The sequence below is a fragment of the Ostrinia nubilalis genome, chromosome 19 (genome assembly GCF_963855985.1).
Source record: "Ostrinia nubilalis chromosome 19, ilOstNubi1.1, whole genome shotgun sequence".
Classification (NCBI taxonomy): domain Eukaryota; kingdom Metazoa; phylum Arthropoda; class Insecta; order Lepidoptera; family Crambidae; genus Ostrinia; species Ostrinia nubilalis.
In genome coordinates, this window is record NC_087106.1 from 10,811,629 (window position 1) to 10,834,049 (window position 22,421).

The 22,421-nt window shown below is 38.1% G+C and overlaps 1 protein-coding gene across 1 annotated transcript in view; it reads right to left on the minus strand.

Moving 5' to 3' along the window:
• Nucleotides 1-685: 685 nt before the first annotated feature.
• The window catches only part of LOC135081348 (AF4/FMR2 family member 1-like), a 94,905-nt gene continuing 73,169 nt past the window's right edge, over nt 686-22,421 (minus strand). The window contains exons 8-11 of the mRNA XM_063976066.1: nt 2,365-2,407; nt 1,763-1,837; nt 882-1,131; nt 686-835 (exon numbers count right to left, since the gene is read on the minus strand). Of these exons, the coding sequence (XP_063832136.1) occupies nt 686-835; nt 882-1,131; nt 1,763-1,837; nt 2,365-2,407 (518 nt within the window). The remainder of the gene's footprint in view (nt 836-881; nt 1,132-1,762; nt 1,838-2,364; nt 2,408-22,421) is intronic.

Consider the following 22,421-nt stretch of genomic DNA (forward strand, 5'->3'; position numbering starts at 1 on the left):
TACAGCACGTCACTTCACTTATTCTAACGCGACGTTCGTCCGCGCTAAGCACTAATGCGACACATACCAATATCATACAAAAAGTTGTATAAAAATTGTTTATACGCACCATGAGAGGCTGTGCTAACTTCTTAAATAATGTAGCTGGTAGAAGAATGAGTCCAGCCCATCAGAATGAATAAGCACTTACTTGGGACAGGTACATTGGTATATTGCTTTGACTCCTATTACTTAGTTTCCCCTTAAGCTGTATGACATAATGTTACACCATATGACTCACCGGCTTTCCCTTGACGTCGGCGAGTGCATGCCTCAGCTCCTTCGACTCGTAGGCCTGGTCGGGCGGCTGGACAGGCTCCACGACGAGCGCTGGGCGGGCGGCGGCGCGTGGGCGGACTCTTATGCCCGTTTACACCATCAATCCCTAATTTTTAAGTGACTCCTATGGTAACACATAACAGGAATTTTGTTTTCAAAGGGGTCACTTAAAAATTAGGGATTGATGGTGAAAACGGGCATTAGAGTCCTAGGGAGGAGTTGCCTTGACTGTATGACTTACCGGTTTCCCTTTGACGTCGGCGAGCGCATGCCTCAGCTCCTTCGACTCGTAGGCCTGGTCGGGCGGCTGGACAGGCTCCACGACGAGCGCTGGGCGGGCGGCGGCGCTGGGCGGACTCTTAGAGTCCTAGGGAGGAGCTGCCTTGACTGTATCACTCACCAGCTTTCCTTTGACGTCGGCAAGCGCATGCCTCAGCTCCTTCGACTCGTAGGCCTGGTCGGGCGGCTGGACAGGCTCCACGACGATCGGTGGGCGGGCGGCGGCAAGGAACGGACTCTTAAGAGTCCTTTGGTGAAGGAGCTGTCTTGACTGTATGACTCACCGGCTTTCCTTTGACGTCGGCGAGCGCATGCCTCAGCTCCTTCGACTCGTAGGCCTGGTCGGGCGGCTGGGCGGGCGGCGGCGCAAAGTTGGACAGGCTCCACGACGAGCGCTGGGCGGGCGGCGGCGCTGGGGCGGGCGCGGCCGGCGCGGGCGCAGCCGTGGACTCCGCTGAGGAAGACTCGCTCTCGGAGTCGGAGGGAGAGGAACTACCGGAGCTCGGACTCGCGGAGACCATTGGGGAAATGAGACTGCGGATTTACAAAATATTAATGATATTTTTATTTGAAAACTAGCTTTTGCCCGCGGGTGAAGCCGCGTGAAATTTAATTGGTCACAGATCATCATAAATTATAGCCTATATGTTAATCTGGGTTATAAACAATAATACTGTAAAGTTTCAACAAAATCCGTTTAGCAGTTTTTGCGTGAAAGAGTAACATACATCCAGACATCCACACAAACTTTCGTATTTATAATATTTACAGTCTAACGTTACGAAGCTTTTCCCTCGAATATTTTCATTATAATTATCTATCTAGAATAATTTTCCTTTCAAGTTCTAAAACAGTTAATTAAATAGATGCAGTTAATTAATATAAGAGAGCGGTGACAAGTAGTTTTGAAAATAAGTTAAGGAAAAACATATGAATTCAAGGCATAACTGCACAGGGTCTCACTCAAAACAAACTTTGCTTAGTATGGGATTAGAGGTGCAGTGTAAAATGTCCAAGGATTATATTATTATATCTTTACGATGAAGCCTAGACTGTAAACTGTTTGTATACCTATTACAAATAAATAAATAAATAAATAATTCTAAAGATTAATAAGCTAAAGATTAAAAAGATTAATATAATTCTAAGCATAAAAGATACTTACGGCGCTAACGTAGTGGTGGTGGCTGTGACTTCATCGTCGCTTTCTGACAACCCGAGGTCCTTGTTCACCACATCACTGCAATGATAAATCACATAGAATATCCTCAACATAATTCAATGAGGGATTTCGTTTTTATATTCAACAGTTGACACCACTGATAAGTGACAGGACCTTACTCTGCAGTGGTCTCAACTAACGCCCGTATTCACAAACATTACTATGAGGTCTCACAGCGCGCGTGGACGCACAGAGTGACACACGAACCAATCATAGAGCTCTATAAAACGCTCTGCGTTCGATTTGCTGCTTCACTTATGGAAGCATCGTTTGTGAATACGTGCGTAAGTGGTTACTAGAAGTAACATTAACTACATAGTTGTATGCAACGATACTCGCTTGAGTTGAACACCAGTTCAGTAAAACTCTAGTTCACAATTTTAGCATACTTTGATAAAATGAAACTTATTTCCAAGAGCAGAAAGAAGTTTGACGTTCGTGAGAAAGTTTTTCACAAACTGAAAAGAATTAAAGCTCCTACACAAGTCCCGAACATTGATATAGTTGTATTTATTTATTTATTTTTCAGTCTATCTTGTACTTACGGTGATACGGAATTCCTGGAGTTTGATATCCGGTTGTCTAAACCTGTAACAGAAAAGAAAGGTTCTATTAATACACTGTAATAAAATTAATATAATCTGTAAAAATAAAAATACCTATAATACAAACATGGTCAAAAATATCATCCAAGTAAATTGTCTCTGATTCAGTCAAAAATAGGAATTATAATTACGACCAATAGGTGACCAAAAATTAGGAATTGCCACTATTATTATAACAACGGTTTTGTTCATTAATTCCTTTTTTTATTTCCCAAAATAGCTTGCTGTTTGTTGTGATCATTCGTGCATATGTCTCACAGCAGATATCGGAGACAAATGCCCCAGCTCCCTGGATGGCGTTTCGAAAGAGTAAATTTCATATTCATAGTCCGTGACATGACACCGTCCACTAATAACTCTATGAATAACAAACACAAGTGTAAAGTGCAGCGAGGGCTCAACCAAGGGCCGTGTTTACTTGGGCGTACCACCAACGTGAACACCTTGTTTGTAAAAAATGAACTTTACAGCGCCCAACATAAGTGCTATTAACACCGCATTAACATCGCTCAACGGTTCACATGAACCAATTCGAGTGTGAAGCCGTGAACAGGCGATTTAATCTTTATTGCCATTAAAATAGGAGTTTTAATTGTGCTGGCGTGAGGCTCGTAAACATTGCACATACGCTGAGGTTAGGCTATCGGCCGGTAGCGGGTTCGGTTCCGGGCCAATACCCGGGCGGTGTAAACAAACGAGCTGGGTCATAGAATACTAAGCTGTTTAGGCGCCCCGTAAGTGAATTTTTTGTAATTAATAACGAACAAAGCCTGGACTCTTTCAATGTCTTTTTTTATACACTCAATATATTAACACTAACTATTGTTTTTTACTATCCCTATTGGTCCAATGATTATTTCTATTGACTGTTTTCTATTTACACGAAATATTTAAATTTTTGGTCCTTCGAGCCGGAGTATTTTTTTTAAATAAATAATTAGTTGTTATCAAAATTATAGATTGATGGTCTACCTACACGGTGTCTAACGTACAAATCTGTCTGTAGTTCACAGTGGTTATTTGTGTAAACGATTTTAATGCTACAAGTAAACATGACCACGAAAATATTGGGAATATCAAAGGCATAACAAAGCATAGATAAGTAATTTTATCAACTGAACACTTTTTATATGTACTTAGTTTAAACTATGTTTTGTCAAGTCAATAGCAATTTATTGCACCACTAAACACTGTTATAGGATTAAATAGGGCTAACGATACAAAATGTCTGCTACAACTCAGACATAGTTGGAGCAAACTTAGTACTTATATTGGAACTTAGGTTTTGGGGTCAACCTTACCGTATTGTTTCGCTAGCAACAAACTTTAGTTCAGCGATTTCAAAGCGTTTCGATAATCCAAAAGTTTATGGAGGTATAATCAGACAATATTGATTACACAATCAGTTGTACTATCGCAATTTGAGTTAAGAGAGTTTATTTGGAATAATGAACTGATACGAATGGTTTTGAAACTATTTACTCTGGTGATTTAGTTTTTATAATTAATTTCTCTAGTGTCAGATTTTATGAGCCACTAAAGGTTGAAACTGGGTTATGTGGAAGTAATTGCAGGATGCCTATGTTCAGCAGTGGTCGTCCGTGGCTGAAATGATGATGAAGATGATGACAGGGTGAAAGTCTGATTTAGATTTTTTGCAAGTAATGACTCTTATGCTTGAAGGACGAAAACTACTCTGGTTTTAAGTGCAAAACAAAGCTTTACATATTTAGCGTCCTAATTTTTTAAACTAATAATAATAAGTTTGAATGTCTTTCTTTACGATGTAAAAGGTTGGTTTGTGTTTACCACGGCCAGCACACAAAGGGTTGTCAATCAATACGCGAATCTAATTCGTAAACAACGCCGCGCCGCTCGTTATCGCCCGATCGAATCACAGCAATCAAACAAACCGTATTGTGTAACGCAGACCTTCGATATCATTTAGAGATGTCACCTGTCCCCTTTTTTCATGAAAAAAGCATCGAGATTTCAACTAAAAAGAAAATTAAAACTTAAAAAAACGCATCCTAATTAATTAATTAAGTAGCTGCTACATTATTTCATTCATTACAATTAATGAGAGTAGATTCCGTTACAAAATTACTACAACTCATAGAGTTAAGATACATGAAGCATTTCTCTTCAGTTTCAATAATCGTAACTCTTGTTTCAATAATGAAACCTTTAAAGATGTTGAAACACTATAAGTTAAGATTGCATTTGATAACCCAATAAAAAAAGAGTTCAAAACTCCAAACCCTAATATGGGCCAGCGCGGTGGGTATGTCAAGAAAATTCCAGAGCGCTCTGGAAAATCCCAGACTCCGATTGTACGGCGGGCTCGAGCGGGGTCGTCGACCTGCGACCCGTGCCAGACGGATGATGCCCGACTGGACTGCAGGATTCGAGAACATCGACACTTCGAGTGATGTGCTTAATCGATTAATTGGATTTTGCGATGTTGTAATCGATTAATTGCTGATAAATTTTGTATCTTTGAAAACCTCATTAATCTGAGTTTTGACCTTGAATACTTTCAGTAAATATTTAGAAGACGCGCATGTATGTGTAAATCTATGGAAAAGACAAGAAAAAAAACTGACCAAACTAATACAGTTCTTAATGAAGTTACACAATATTCGTCAACATAACCCTTCTTCTGGCGCAGTCGGGTAAAAAGCAGTGTTATTTCGAAAAAGAAAAGAGCGCAATTATTTTGCGAATAACAAGCGTCCACATTGTGTACCTATTTGTTTACCAAACACGTCCTTTGTTTAAACAGCATACATGTGCTTGGTTTGTGCAAGCGTATTCAGTCGCCCGAGTATACAGGTTGTCCCAAAAAGTAGTGTCAAGCTGAAGCCCAGAGGTAGAGCATCATTAGGGCTATCCGAATCACTCCCATGTATATTCTGCGAATTTGTAACTAGAAAACGTTTTAAATATCTGTGTTTAGGCACTTCTTTGGTCACTGTAGCGCGAATGGATAAGGCACATGCCTGATTTTTTTACTATTAAGATGAATACTAGGCCTAGCTGAAATCCTGTATGTTATAAAAAAAACATAACTCGAAAACTATTAAGAGCCATTTTACATTTTCGTGCGAATTTCTAAGATTTTGGAAGCATGAATTACTATCTTAAGCAACACCCAGAGATTATTTAATAACTGCGAAAGATAGGTCAATCCTTGGTGTTGCCCATTAATGAAACGGATTTACTAAAACTCTTTTGCTTAATTCACAGTGCCCCATCTCCCACAACCATTTTACGGAAAAATTGCCGCAGACTCATTTTCAAAGTCCTGTATCTATTATTTATGCTCATATAATAAGCTTAAAAATATATAGTAATCATCGGACATATATTCTTGTAGTCCATTAATGAAATAGATTCTTGAATTTCATTACCATTATTGAGTAAAATCTAAAAATAATTTGGCAAATTTGAAGATTAACGTCACATTTTGATCGTGGTTTTTGGTTTAAAAACACAGCAATAACTGCAATAAAAGTATCCCAAAATAAAGAATATTCATTGTAGAATTGATTTCTACAGTTATTGTTTAAATAGTAGTAACCACTTTGTCAAAATGTTGATGTGAATATCAGTATAAATTACAATACGCAAGCCGACATCGATTAGTATGGCGCGAGCGCCCGTCAAGGCAGGGCCTGTGTCATTTTTCCCGCCGTGACGTTTACGTGCGTTCGTGTCGTGAAGCGGTGATTTGTACGGCGACCAAATGCATTTGATACTATGCCGAGAGGCTGTTTCGAGTCGGCCGGCCGAGCAGAAATTGAAATGATGAATTTTAATTTCTTTGACGGATCTGGGTGTAACTATGTATAATATGTAGGTACCATGTATTTAATTTAATAAATAAATTATAAAAAGTATATCCATTATGCTAGCACCCTTAACACAAGCATATTGGTTGCCTACTTTTGGACTAGATGGCGCTGTGAAATTGTCCAAAGATTTGTTTATTTATTTATCCGCTTTGAGTTTTGTTTCGTGAAGAAGAAAAAGAAGCGTTTTGTTTCGAGAGGGAAGCTTTGTTGTTAAATCTATACTAATAAAAGAGGAAAGATTTAATTGTTTGTTTGTTTGTTTGGAGGCAATAGGCTCCGAAAAAAAATTCTTTCACGATTTAGAATCCTAATTTTTTTCTATGTAGGCTATAAAATATTTTCAAAAACTTTAGTCCAAAATATTTGATAAAATTCGACGTTTAATAAATAAATTAGATAACATATTATTGATACTTTTTTTTCAGTACGATTTTAGTACTTGTTTTTCAGAAATTCTACGATTTAACTAAACTTCTTAAGTGTTTATATTTTATGCATAATTTATTAACTTCTAAAATATACATATATCCTATTGATAGATGACGTGCTTCGTATTTTATTAAAATTATTACCTGACTAGGTTAAAAAGGTGTGGAATGTTATTTTGGAGATAACTTGGTTCCATAGAAATATAGAGAGATGCTAAGTAATGCGCTGAGTTCGAAACTGAGTGTCGTATTAGAAATTCACACACACAAAGAAATCAAATTATGTGCTCATTATCCACTGCGGTATCAGTATTCAACGTTCGAATAATCTTTAGTACTATGCAAGCAATATAAACTGTTTACATAATGACTTCGCTACTGTCATCATTGCTTTCACAAGCAATATGTTCCAATTTGTCCCTTGTCACATTTCCCTTTAGTTTCTGTGATCTGTGCTTGTTTCTAAGTTGATATCAATGAAATATTCCTTAGTACTTTTGATTTAAATTATTTTTTTTATTTTCAGTCAGATAACAATAAAATAACAAGTGAAAACGTAACATTGCATTGCAACTCGCAATTTCGCAATATTGATGAGGAGATTCCATTGGAAAGTCTGTATTCATTCCTAGGATTCCCCTAACACCATCAAATTCAAGAGAATTCAAGAGAGTGCAGTTTCCCATCTCATGCTTATGGACCACGGTTTAAAATAGTGTGGTTGCATAGAGCCTGCAACGGGCAACCGCGTGCGCAGCTGCTCATACTAATTTTCGATACAAAAGTAAGTGTTGGCGCCCTCACGAGTTTTAGCGGAGTTCTATATGGTAGCGGGAGTAGACTTAATGGAAATCTATGCTTCTCCGACGACCAGTTGTATGTGGAATACTCCAGAGTATGCGCACACAATAGCCTGGTGATTTTAGCAACTGAAGGAAAAACAAAAAAACATTGTTTACAAAGAAATCTGCGGCAGGTGTAGTGTTTTAATTTTGTTTTAGAAAGATCTCATAATTTTGTAAGTATTCAAATATTTAAACATAATAATTTGTAGATTTTATATCAAAAAATATAATCATTTATTTTAACAAAATTAATTTTCTTAGAATATTTTAATTCTATTAGAACCATTTTCCACTTCATCGCAGAAGAAGTCGCGGGCAAAAAGCTAGTATGAAATATGTAGTATTGCCCGCGGCTTCACCCGCTTGAAATTTAGTTTGTCACAGATCGTCATAAATTATAGCCTATACATTGTTATTCTGGTCGACGCCAGGGATGGATGAGCGTCGCTGTCGCTGGCGACAGGGTCTTCTGGTTCAGGGTTCATGGCGTAGGTCTCAGTCAAAATGAAATCCACTCGTAGAAATTAATAAACTCAGTGTATTCACGAAAATGATTACACACAGCACTAGAGTCGTATCGGAACTGAGTGAACCAAAGGTCTTGCGATAGGAACGTCCGACCCGAGTGATAGTTGAACACAGACTGCCTAGTACTGCTGTACTGTACTGTAAAGTTTCATCAAAATCTGTTCAGTAGTTTTTGCGTGAAAGTGTAACAAACACCCAGACATCCACACAAACTTTCGTATTTATAATATTAGTAAGACTAGTAAGAAGTAGGGGAAGATGGGGGACAGTGAATCATTTTTTTTCGAAGCGGCTGTATTACGGAATTTTAAGCTATAAGTACTGCGTTTTTGAATGATTCAACTATAAATATATCTGTCTATTGAAAAAAAACGTCAACGGCCATATTACACGATAAATTAATGAGATATAACCGTTTTTTTTAAAAGTGGTGATTGATTCACTGTGACCCATATTTGGGATACAGTGAATCAGTGGGTTGGGCACACTGGATCATATGGGGTACACAGGATCATCATTATTATAATAGTAATAAAACCCAATTATAGACACAATATTTATTATTTATTGCGTAATGAGATCAAATAATACTTTTAGTTGAGCAACACTATTGTTGCAAGTCAAAATCAAATGAAGAACTCCCTCTAAATAAAAATTAAACTCAAAGTAAATTAAACTAGGCAACTACCGTTTTTGAACAAAAAGACAACAAAAATTAAATTCTAAAATAGTGCTTCACATTGAATCACTGAACAAAGATATTAAATATTAAATTAGGTCAACATTTTATACTTTGAAAGTATTGAAATAAACTAACTATGAGTAGGTAGACTAGATCCGTCAAAATACCCTTAAGGAACACTTTATAATAAGCAATTTGTTAGCCACTTTGACATAAAATTCAAATTTTAATAAAGAAAACTCAACAGTAACATCCTATGAGTAGAAAATCAACATAAAAAAATATTAACGCAGATCTATTCTACAAACATTTAACATCTTCTGAGTAGAAAAGAAAACTAATTAACGTAGATCTATTCTAGAAAAGTCCATATCAAATTGGTACAACCCTTGATCTCGATCCACTGTTTCCCAATTCAAAATGATTCAGTGAAACCCAAAGATACCTTCATCAAAAAAACAACCTTAAAAAAGTTTTTGTTGCGTATATCACAAGCATCTATTTACAAAATAACACCATAAACATTAAAGAGCAAGGCCTTAAGACAAAAATCCAGCTAATTTAATTTAATATGTTTAAAACACGTGTTCAAAAATAACCTTAAAATTTATTCTCGTACTTTCCTAGTCTCGAGATAGTCGCCGCGCGGCCTCCCGCTTCGAAACACTGCGAGCAACTAGTTAGGCGCGGGGGGCACCGCTAGGTCATCAAACACACAAGCGCGTGAGTGTGTGCGTGCAATACATACAAAGTTATGCAATGCAAAGTGATTCACTGTGACCCACGATCCACTGTTACCCATCTTCCCCTAAGATAGTAAGATGAATTATTTTAGTTATTTGTTTACTTATAATAATATTTATTTATTTATTTCTTAGCTCTGTCTGATAATGGATCTGGAGGAGATGCAATGGCCACCTCCGTAACAAAACAATAGAACCCTATGGAGTTTGGGCTTGTGTGATTCGCCTTGACGTATAGTTCGTATCCAGGGTCCGATGATGGAGCTGTAAGGGGGCAGATTTTTTTTTCACTATGTGACTGTCTTTATTTAGTACTTAATATATATTTTACATATTATACCTATTCGTGTTTCATTATTCGTATCCAGGGTCCGATGATGGAGCTGTAAGGGGGCAGATTTTTTTTTCACTATGTGACTGTCTTTATTTTGTACTTAATATATATTTTACATATTATACCTATTCGTGTTTCATTATGAATCGAAATATAAAAGACTTAATAAACTCTATTAAAAATTTAAATTAATTTATCAAGTTTGAATACCTCATTCTACCTTAAAATTAATAACTTAAATCAAGTCTTAATACGGTCACGGCTCAAGATTTTTTTGTCCATTTCAGCGTTCTTTTTACTCTTTTGACGTTGCGTTGACAGCTTTTACCTAAATTCGCGCGGAATATTTTTGTGAAATGGCTCTTAAAAGTCGCGGTGATTCGGATAGTCATAGTGACCTCTGGGCTTCGGCTTGACACTGCTTTTCGGGACAGCCTGTATTCTAGCGAGCTAGGATCGACCTATTTGTATGTCAGACAATAATTGGGTCGGGTTGAGATCCTTGCGGTGGCTTTAAATTAATAGCGCTATTAATTTTCTAGTTAACCAGAGGTCATTCGGGCTAGGGCCGAGTGTGAGCGTGACCTTATGATTGATTTCATATTCGGACCTTTTTATAGAAGGTTACATTGTGATAAAAATAACTTCAGAAATAAAGGATTGAATAGAAAAAGATTCACGAAGGAAATATTATTCGGAAATATTAATGACACTCATCCTTTATGAACCACTAAGTTTCTGATATAGCACGTAAAGGTCGATTTAATGTGCCCTTCGAAGCAGACTGTGACGCGTATACAAAGCAACCATGTCCTAATTAAATTAGAAAACACCAAAATAATCTTTGTCACTCCTGGCGATTGACGTTTTTAAGTCCACGAGTATTCAGCGATGATTCGATATAAACGAACCACCCCTTATGAACGCGCATGCGTCTGCTTAAAATGATCCTTACACATAACATCATGGTTCATCAGTTTACTTTTAGGAATTTATTCCATGTACTTTCCATGATTGACTCGCGAAAACATCTGACGTCATATCAACAGTCAACAGTGCAACCGCATTCATTCAATCAACCTTGTTTTCATACCCGTCGCCCGTATCGGGAAGCTAGATGCGCGTGCGTCATCATTTCAGCCACAGGACGTCCACTGCTGAACAAGCTGGAGTTGCCAATACTCGCCACGCTTGGCAGGCGGGTTGGCGAGCGCAGTTTTTTATAAGGTTTCGCACGTAGACGCTGCTGCCCATCTCGTGCTACAGGATTTAGTCGCCTCTTACGACACGCCTCCTGTTGGCGGTGGGGAATGGTATTCTTTACGGCCGTCCCCACACGGCAGACGGCGCGTGCGTCGCTGCAAGCGAATCCGACGCGCTAACAAGCGTAATGACCACCCACGGCTTTTACGGCCCGCGAACTTGAGCTCGTTTCACACTTACAAAGGCGACTGAGTGCACTGTTAAGCTGGCTTTACACTTAGGAAGTGACTGAAAGTCAGAATAGAACACTGGAGTGCACTGTTAAGCTGGCTTCACACTAAGGAAATGACTGAAAGTCAGCTTAGTGTAAAACTGCAACAATTAGGGACAGAGATTGATCTAAATATGGAATATCAAATGCGAGTTAAGTGGAAAAAGATAAAAGAGGAGGAGAAGATAAACCAGCAGCTGTTTTTTACAAACATAATGCTAGGAATAGAGTTTTGTTCAGTCTGACAATAACATACTTTAACATGAGTTACGAAGTATTTACAACTATCACAGTAAATTCTGCTAAATATTTCTTAGTCATACACATAATATCTGTATGCAAATCATGACTCATTTCAATTAATGTCGGAAAGTTTCGCTCTACACAGTAACACTAAGTTCACATGCAATAGTCATAAAAGTCATATTCCGAGCAGGACTATAATTTGGACTTGATTAATTAATCGATTCAAATAGCTGGATGACCACCGGCAGTCGATCAGGGTTCACGATTCCGAGTCACGATTCGATAGTGTGTTTACTTTCCCACGTCTTCGAGCGATTGATGAGATGTAGGGCTGCTGCAGTTACCTGCATAATGCTTGCATTCCTGCTTTTGACAGCTACCTACCACATTTAGGGACATACAATTCTTTGTCACGCTCTGTAGACGTTTGGACAGATTTTAACTTAATGAAGATATTTGCGCTAACCGGTGGGTGATACCGGGGAGTAGAGACTTTCGGAGAGACTTCCGAAAAGTTGTGTAAATTGGATGACAAAAAAGAAAACTATAAATCGTTGATTAATAAGAAAATTTAAAACTCTATGAAGAAGTTGGATGAAACTGCAATAGTTGCATTCAGTTTACTTAGACTATTTATTGTTGTAATAATTTAGGAAGTTGACAACCCTAACAATCTGGGAAAGAACGCATCAACGAGATGCACAACCCAATAATGTACCTATACGAATAATTTAATGCTTCTGGGTTTCTGTCATAACTGCTAAGTAACATAACGAACCTGTTATAAAAGGCCGAGTTTATTTACAAGTTATCACATCATCATTGAGTAATTTAGTCTCTTTTAACAGAGGGAAATGAAGGAGTTTATTTACTTTCAGAGGACATATCACACGGGAATATCGATATTTTCGTGAAAATAAAGGATACAAAAGTTCAAGGTTCGTATCGATTCGATTCTAACGTATATAATAAACCCGTCTAGACACTATACGTGTCTGACTCCAAATTGGCTTGTCTGCACGCTGCAGTCCAAGTTAAATGACGTACCTACTAAATAAATTAACTAAAGCTTAATGACGCTTGATTTTGTGTAATTAACAATTGCACATAGATATTTCTACAGTTCTGGTAAAAGAAAAGGACATGGAATAAAACTATTTGTTCAGGTATTTCCCAATGTCTAAGTAGCGCAGATGGTGAGAGCAGTCTGCAAGCGAAAGGTCATGGGTTCGATTCCCTTCTTAGGCTATTCGATTTTTTAAAGTTATTTAAAGAATTTTATTCAGAGTGCGGTGTGCCGGTGCATATGACAATTTAAGCAGCACCTTCGTAGCAAATGGTGTTTTAAGCAGGGTTCTGAACTTTAAAAGAACCTATTTCCTACTTCAAAATAAAGCCAATGCAATGACATGTTATAAGTGGCGGTTACTACAGGCGGATGTCATAATAAATTCAATACTAAAAGGAAACCGAGTGATAAACTTCCATAACGAATTTATGACTTTACATATCCAGAATTTAAATCAGATATACCTACCAACTTTATAACATTAAAAATATATTAGATATTGTTGACATCTGCGATTCTGCGAACTATAACTAAGTAGTAGGCTGTCAAGTCAACGTGAGCGCATACACTATCGACCATCCAAGGCCTGCTGTCCTGTGACGTCACCAAGCCCCGTTGCGGACTCTATCACAGTCCATGGGGAACAGTTTGTCTAGTATGTCCTTGACCTTTTCTACTGGTATTTCAGTCAAGAATCCTGCTTTGGATTAACGTTTGTTTACGGAAAGAGATACAGAATATTCTCTAATTTGTAAGGCCACTCATATGATTGTGTATGCCCTTCAAATTACATAATTATTGTAAAGATTGATTAGAATTATATTATGCCATAGGTTTGTATAAATGGCTCTACATTTTCAACAAAATCGGGATTATCTAATGAACTTATTACATTTCAGACTCGATACGAACTAGTTTCAGTGCACCCCCACATTAAATCTTAATAAGGTCACATTTCGTCGCCTTAGAGTGAACCTCGAGAATGCACTTTTTCTCACATTTATGCATTTCGGTCAATCTTACATAATATTAGTTCTAAATCTTCCTCCTGAAACATTACTTATTTTACACTTACGAGGTTTTTATTCTAAGGCGTCGATTTAGACCATTACTGCTATGGTGCGTCCACACTGGGTGAATGTGCTCGCGTGGCACGCTGGTCATCCTGCTCACTCTGCTCTTGAGTGAGCAGGATGTTGAGTTTGCCGCGCGAGCCAGTCTGGACGCACCACTATATCCCAGGGCTACAAAGACCAGTTTGTGCTGGCTGTTCCCTTCCAGCGTGTAAATGCAAATGACTGGTCGCCGCCGGTGGCCATGTTGTTCTGCTCACGTGACCCGCGAACGTGATCGCCATCGCTTCGCTCGCCGCATTGTGGACGAAGGAACCAATAAATTTTAGCTCTGAATAGGGACTTGGTCGCTTGACGGCATTATTGCATAATTCGTCTCGTATATTGCAGTTTAATGCAGGAAACGGGCGTTTGTTTTGGGAATTATGTCACTTAATATTTGACCGTATTATTACTATTGATACTTGAGTGACAAGTACTAGAACATCGGTAAATGTAACAACGGAATAAGAAATGATAGAGCTTCAAAACCAATTGAGAATAATAAGAATTGCCGTTTATTCACAAGCTAAGCAACCGAATATTGACACAAACATTTCGATTTTTCTATACGCTTTAAGCACTCTACCATAATGTGGTTCGAACGCTATCAGTAGAATAGTATGAAAGAACTCCTCAGCAAACACACATTCATGGAAATCGAACTTTCCCAATGCCTACTGTTAAACTTTTTAATTACTCATGGTTACGAAACTGTGACCCCTAACCTGGCAACAAAACACAATATGGTTAAGTAATTAGGAAAGCGTGGTCCGAAGGGCCATAACCGTAATCCGTCTTGGTCGGGAACTGTAGGGCTGCCGTGACGAATGCTGCTGCATGCATCAAGCTCAATCACGTGTGAGGTGGTGATAGGGCTGACAACAGTGTCAAAACTTTTACAGAAAAGTGCTCTTTAAAAGCCTACTTGCAAAAATAAAATAAGTTTTGAGTTGTAGTTTTGCTGTGTTAAAAGTTAGTGGCTAAATGGCTGACAAAGATGACTGAGTTTCTTGCGCTGCCGCGTTGCTTCTTAGCACTGGCCCATTTATTGTCCCAAAGCAGTAGTACGGTTAAAGTAATACTGGGACGTATAAAAGCGCTTTTTAAAAAGCCTATTTTCAGACAGTAAATGAATTATGACTTTTAATGATTTTCCTAGCTAATTACGGCCAAAATCTTATCTATCCACAATGTATTCTAACTAGAGATATAATACGTAATATGAATAATAGCAATACCCTAACACTTTGGAAAAATAATTTTACTTTGGAAAAAGAAAATACACATTGGTATTACGCAAATATTATCTACGTAAATATTAATTGGGGTTTCCAGGAAATAAAGCTTTCAAAGACCATGTTTATAAGGATGACAGTTGATAAGGAATAGGTGATTAAGCTGAAATAGTATTTAAACTGATCTAGCTATCACTTTACACTCGCAGCCCTAGCGAAGGCGGGCTGACATAATGAATGCCGGTCAAGCGGTCACCCGCTCCTTTGTATGCTGATGGTTATAAAGCGCTGCGCTAATGTATGCATTGTCGCTCCAAGAAATAATGGGATGAAACAAACTCTTTCGTGTCATTTTGTTTTGTCTCTGCCCGCCCGATTTTGTGTATTAATTACATAGATTTTTCACGGTGGAGCTTAAAAATAATACTATGTTACCTCAACATTTGAACACTTTTTCTTCAACACTTAGGCTGGTTTTAGTGTCACTGGTTTGGCCAATCTGTATGAACTTCTAGGGAGCTAAGTTCATACAGATTGGCCGTGCGGAGCGGGTCCGCACCGGACGGTCCGCGTGACACTAAAACCAGCCTTAAGGACAATTTGTGCTTTAGGTTCTATGGATTGCATACATACACCAATGTCGAACCAATGGCACGCGTGCCAATGATGGCACGCGACAATGAATTTACGACACGGCATCGATCGAATACAAATTATCATTTTCCGAATAATCAAAATCACCAAGTCAAAACAATTTGACGGCACGTCTTTCTTTAGAAGTAGTTAAAGGTTTACCATTCCTGACTTACAAATTACTAACTTCTGAGTCACGGCCTTGAAAACAGTTAACCATCGATAAAGCTAATAAAATTATTTACATTGAGGATTCCCAAGGCAACGTAAAGCGAAAATAAACAAAAAAGGTAAATGGTTTGTGTGTTTTGTTATTTTGAACGAGGCCACGAGGAAAACGTTAAGGAATGAGCGGATGCAAATGCAATAAAGATATGGTATTTAAATACTCGCGCGAATTTTCCGCCGCTATCCGGTACCAGGATGACAACGTCCCGAAATGTTAAGTAAATGTATGCGAAAATACGTCCAGTCGAAAGCAAACTTTTGCTGTAAAATAGCACTTATTTCAACGACATAGATGTCAAGTGTTTTACAGTCATAAATAGATAAAACGTAAACATTTTGGATTTTCCGAATATGTTACATGCGGTTTGTAGCCGCGACCTACAACTTGTTAGGATTTGAGATTAAAAACAATCGAACGCGACTTTACATATTCAATAACAAACATAATATCTATTTATGTCGTAGTACGATTGCTACGAAAGAGCTACGAAAATAGCTACGAATCGGTATAAATATTTTGGCGTAGTATAGTTCATTCGAATTCTTAGATCTTTAAAATAGCATGCTAAATATAAAATTGAACTGCTATCATAACTGGCATCAAAAGCGTAGAGTAGTAAAATTTAGTTTATTTTTACTAAATTCTTAGAAGTTAGGTAAATATACAGATTCTTACAAATTGATTGTTTTTTACCAAAAAATTGTTTTCTAGATATAGCATCATAATAGCCTCTAAACACTGTTTCTGACTCTATAATCCTAAGTACTCCTTGACAATTTCTCAAACCAAAGCCGCGAACAAAGCTAGAACCGAAACTTAACAGGTAGCAAATATTTTTAGTAGAACCACTGTCCTGTACTTCGTACAGTCCAGAGACATCACATTACTGTTCCAAAATAGGATCTATTAAGACCACATAAGAGCCCAGTGTCCCTTTATATTGCCGTTGGCTGTATATTAGCAACCTTCGTTGCCAACTCTCGGCTCTTTGTTTTGGTTATAAAGTTACACAAGCACGCCCAAAGCTTACAATTTATATTGCGCAAAGGGTTAAAGATTTACCGGTAACATTCCGACCTTTTTTTGTTACCGTACGCAATTAGAAAGCGGAGTCAAACAGAGTTACTATTGACACGTTTTTGCTATTTTCTCTTGTGTTTTAAGAATAATTTACTTCCTTTAGGGCCCTCGCCCACGGCGACTTTTTGTCGCGCGTTAGTCGCATTTGCAACGCACAACAGAAGTGATGCCAACGCGCTACAAACGCGCTACAGCATCGCAACTGCATCGCGACTGCATCGCTACAAAAAGTCGCCATGGGCGAGGGCCCTTAGGGCAAATTCTCACTATGGCAACCGACTCGCTAATGGACTACTTCTCATTTTGACTACTTCTGATTAGGGTTACTTCTCATTATTGCTACTCCTGTTATTCGTTACCAAACTTTTTTTCAAATTATTTGTGGAACTGTCGACATGGCAGCTTATAAACGTAAACAAAACAGAACCTCACAATCAGTCTAATAACTAAACAATGGCAATATGTAGGTAATGGTCCTAAACAAATGGCGCAGTAATTTACGATCGGATGCTGTAGCCGGCCAGGCAACTACTCGTGTATTCGAGTATAGGTACAATGGATGAACAAAGACTTATTAGTTGACTTTGGCTTGACATTATTGTGGTAATGTTATATGTTTTGACTGAGAATGTTCTTGTCAATATGAGGACATATTCACTTATTTGTTTTCTTCAATTTGCTGTCTACCTAATGTCCTTTTATAATAATCTAAGCACTTAGACATCCATGTTTTCCATTTATCTCTGGTAAATTAATAGACAGTTGTGCTCTTGCAATGGAGAATTCACCTGATGATATGATGATGAGCATTACTCATGTTATTTAAACAACTGACCAGCCCATTCCATTCCCATTAGGCTTTTAAAAAGCTCTTTTACATGTCCCAGCATTGCTTTAAATGAGCCAATACTGAAAAGAAGCAGTGCAAAAAACTCGGTCATCTTTTAGGAAAACCAGTATAACTTGATCTTCACAAAAGGCAATCTAATGAGGCGCCCGCGCATGTATTAGCGGTGTTTTATGATGCGCCGGCGACACAATGCGACGTGAATTGTGCGCACCGACTATCGGCGCATCGGCGCGTGCGCTGATTACGCGGCCCGAGTGGTAGCGATCCCAGATGGGGCGGTGTGATTAAATTTAATGGGATTAAAAATCGGAGAGAGACATTCTTATTTAAAATACTTGTTGTTTTTACACGAGTAAAGAGAGCACTCTTTATTTTTTGTCTGTACTTTAGGTGCTGAAAAGATATTCAGCAGAATTATATTGTTTATTCTCAGCACTGCAGTCACAAATTTTATTGTTAACCCGAAGCAAGATAATCGAAAAAAGGTGTGTTGATTTGTAAAGTTACTTAAGTAGAGCCAATAATAATTGAACTTTATGAAAAGATTTAGATTTAGATAATAATCGTTTAACCACCACGTGAAAATTAAAATCAGTTGCGAGATTACGTAACAGAATAAAGGCCGGTTTTCCGCGCCGCTACGTCACGGCATTTCCACTACGAGTACACACAGAAACCTTTCAAAAACAATCTTTACGAACACCTTTATTATGTACGAGATAGGAGCGATAATAGCAGTGTAACACACACACTTCATATGCCGTGGGTACATCAACTCGCGCGCAGTTTTATGATGATAAACACGTTGGGAATTTGATGCAACAGTTTATTTTGTGTTATTGGTCAGTTATATCGTTTACTTGGTTTTTTCTTCAGAACAGGTTATTCTAAGGATTATTATCGAGAAATATAGCTTTACAAACATATGATGCACGCTAAGCGATAAAGAATATGTTGTGATTCTCAACATACAAGTAGTTAGGGTCCGGTTTCCTGATAAGAAAGATAACGCTGGTAGAGTCAACATCATAAATATGTTTGTGGTGAAAGTGTTAAGAATATCTTTACAAATACTTTTACATTTATGTAAAAATAATGTTTGATGTCGACAAACAATCGAGTCATGTCTGGCGGATATAGCTCGTAAACATTGACAGTCGTTAGTCCACGTGATAGAGAAAAAAGATATTGATAGGTATCAAATATTATAGGTCGAGTGCTAAACTCAGTCAGTGCCTGAGGTACGTGACAGAGCATATAGTTCCAAAATACTGAACTGTCCTATGCATGACATTGACAGTGGGGCGCCACCGTCAATACCGGATCGCTAGTTCCGATTTTTGCCATGTTGGAAACCATATAGTTGAACGATGGTAGCGCCCCCCTGTCATTGAGTTTGGTGGGACAGTTCAGCGTGGATCATCTACAGGGTGGAAACGTTAAGTGATCTCACTCGATTATTTCTAAAATATACAAGATATTGAAAAACTGGTTACTGATCCTGAAAGTGATTCAAGAGCTCTTTTAAACGGTACCAATAATAGGTTACAGAATAAACTGGATCTATCTAAAAATTCAATGTTTCCAGCTTCCATACTAAATGTATGCCAGACACACAATATTAGATGTGTATTTTTTTTATTTAATAAAAAACTTTAAATAAACTCGTAAATTGTATTCTTATTTTAAATTATTCATGGAAAACATTAGTTTTAGGCTTTACTTGCTATAATATTGTCAAGAAATGAGTGTCATGAAATGTGGTAGTACAAAATGTATGGAAGAAGGAAACATTGAATTTTTCGGATAGATCCAGTTTATTCTGTAACCTATTATTAATACCGTTTAATAGAGCTCATGAAGCACTTTCAGGATCAGTAACTAGTTTATTGATATTTGGTATACTTTAGAAATAATCGAGTGAGATCACTTATCGTTTCCACCCTGTATACAAATCTGTGAGAGATCTGAAGTTTTGCTAACGTTTGACGTCTCGAAAACACCCTTCCATGCCGCTCCCATACTTACCTTAGCCACTGAGTTAGCTAAGTGCTAGACAAAGTAAACAAATAAAGCATATTTCTTCGCAATGGCTGCCAGGACCTCCAACAATTTAATGTAACAGCATTGTATGTTTATTAGTCGCCTTGAAATAGACATCACGAGATAAGTGCAAAATTATTTAGTATTAAATCCGTGTTTGCAATAAATTATAATATTCAATTATTCGCGCAGCTTGAAGCAATCTAGCATAACACATTAATATCGCGCAGTGAGGGCCGGTAATGAATACATAACAGTTACCATCTAAACAGCCTGTTTAAACGAGATTATAGGACATTAGAAGATATATAAGACTAATGGATTATTTTAATAACATTCATAAATCATTGGCATTATTGCAACCATTTATGCACATATATTTTACATCATCACGTTAGTCACTCTACTGGTATTGTTTACACCGTAAATTCTAATTCACATACAAAAACTCTACATACATAAATGTATCGTCAACATAATTGTAGTAGAAAAATTCTTAATTATTGGGATATAAGAATGATAAATGTTGTCAATGCGACGTGTCGGTACGCACAAAGTGCAGCTCTGAACTTTATTGAGCAGTTAAAAGAAATTACTAGTTTATGTACCTACTCGGTGTACGCACCTTGTTTTAAATTAACAAGTTCATTTTATAGTTAAGGTGCGTGCCCACTTTGTACTTCTGTCAGTTATGATTTGTCAAGAACAACGAATGTTATGAAACCACGTATGTACACAACAATCATGATTCATCCAAGTGGATCAAAATTTCGAGATCAATAAGGTATTAAGATTACCTAATTATCAAATTATTTGTTTGAGAAACTCGTATAACAGTAAAAATGCAACAAGTTAAAAATGATCGAATCATCTCGAATTTACTTAAATTCCATTAAAAAGTTGATAGATATCGAATTTGTTACGCGCTCAACAGAAACATCGGTGGAATGCTCGATGTTGCGCGCTTATTACACACAATAGGTCTTGGTGTGGACGAACCATTACGGTGAAGGGCCAACTCATAACCGTTAACTCGAGTAGAAAAATAAGCAGTTATTGTTTTAGAGTGTGCGCTGTGGAAAGAAACGACACTATTAAAGCTGATTGTTTGTTTAGCTTCGCAATTGAATCGTCTGCTAAACGTTTGTTTTGTTTTTTGTATTCGTTGAACGTCTGGGAGTTGAGTGGAGTCCAATTTGAATGTAAATAACTCTACATTACGAGTTTTCTTTTGAAGATACGTACCGCATACAAGTTCATTCCCTAATAATACATCTCCGCATTCGATCAACTGCTGGAGGAGAGTCAATCGGTTCTGATAACCGAAATCCGAAGTGAGCAATCCCAACATTTTCACTATTCACAACACTGCACTTGCACACAAAACTCACTTTATTCCCATTTGGCACTAAGTCATTTGGTCCATAAAAGGTGTTTTAGTATCGTGCGCACCGCACATGTTCACATTTGGCGCGAACTAAAGACAGATGCGCTCGAGTCGGGCTCTGGTTGCGACTGCGTCTTCCGATAGCTATTACCGCTTACCGCGGACAGGTGGTGACAAAGGAGCCCCAACTTCCCCTCCTCTATTCACTTACAAGTCACTCGATCGCTCGGCCGACCCATCGCTCAACTTTGTTCGCGGGGTTATTCTCGAATCCCATTGTTCGTGACGTAATATTTTTCTGTTGAATACATCAACATGCACGTGCTCATAAAAATAAACTTGCGTAAGTGCAAAGTGACTAATAAAGGGTACATGAAGATCGTATTGATTTTCAAATGAATCAAATGATATTCAGTGCGATTCAGTCACCCATAACAATAATAGTCATGGTGTTTGTCGTTATAAATATTTGATTCTTTTCTGTTTGTAGAGACGTCTGAATGTTTTCAGAATATCCCAATCGGAGTCGGGTGCATGCATGGTGTACGTGAGCGGGTGCACGTCCCCCGCCGCTATTATTGCTCGGCTAGGGGGGTTGGATAGGGGTTTGATATTCGCACATCAACATGTTTGCATTTCATCGATTTCGACTCGCGAGACGGCCGGTCTCCAGGGCCTTTGATTACTAATTCTCACGGTTGACCGATTGGAATTTTCACTGAAACGTATCACACCGATTTCTGGTCAATGAATGTTTTCAAAGTCAATGTTTGTGAGTCAACGTTTGTAAACAATCAATATGTATGTACATTGTACACATCTAATTTTACAGCTGTAAAATTAGCAGCGTTATGTTTGTTAGCGTTTATTAGTCGCACAGATTTTTCCGATTGGAAAACGTTAGTGTTGTGACTTGCGGCAAAGTCAAGGTTCGCGTTGCGCGGCGTTATTTATTTTGGAGCGCACGTGGTTGTGGACCGGCGGGCCGGCGGCGGCAGGCGGCGGCGGCGGGCGCGGGAGGACTGACCGCGCTCGGCGCTGCACTATGCACCGCCGTTAGAATACTAAGGATACGGACAATTAATCTCGCTAATTAATGCGAACGCATAATTGATATGTCGTTTCGCCGAGTCACAGCGTTTGATGGCCGTACGTTGAGCAATTGGAAATTGATGTAACAATCGACTTTCTTTTGTTTACTTCTCTGACTTCGCAAATT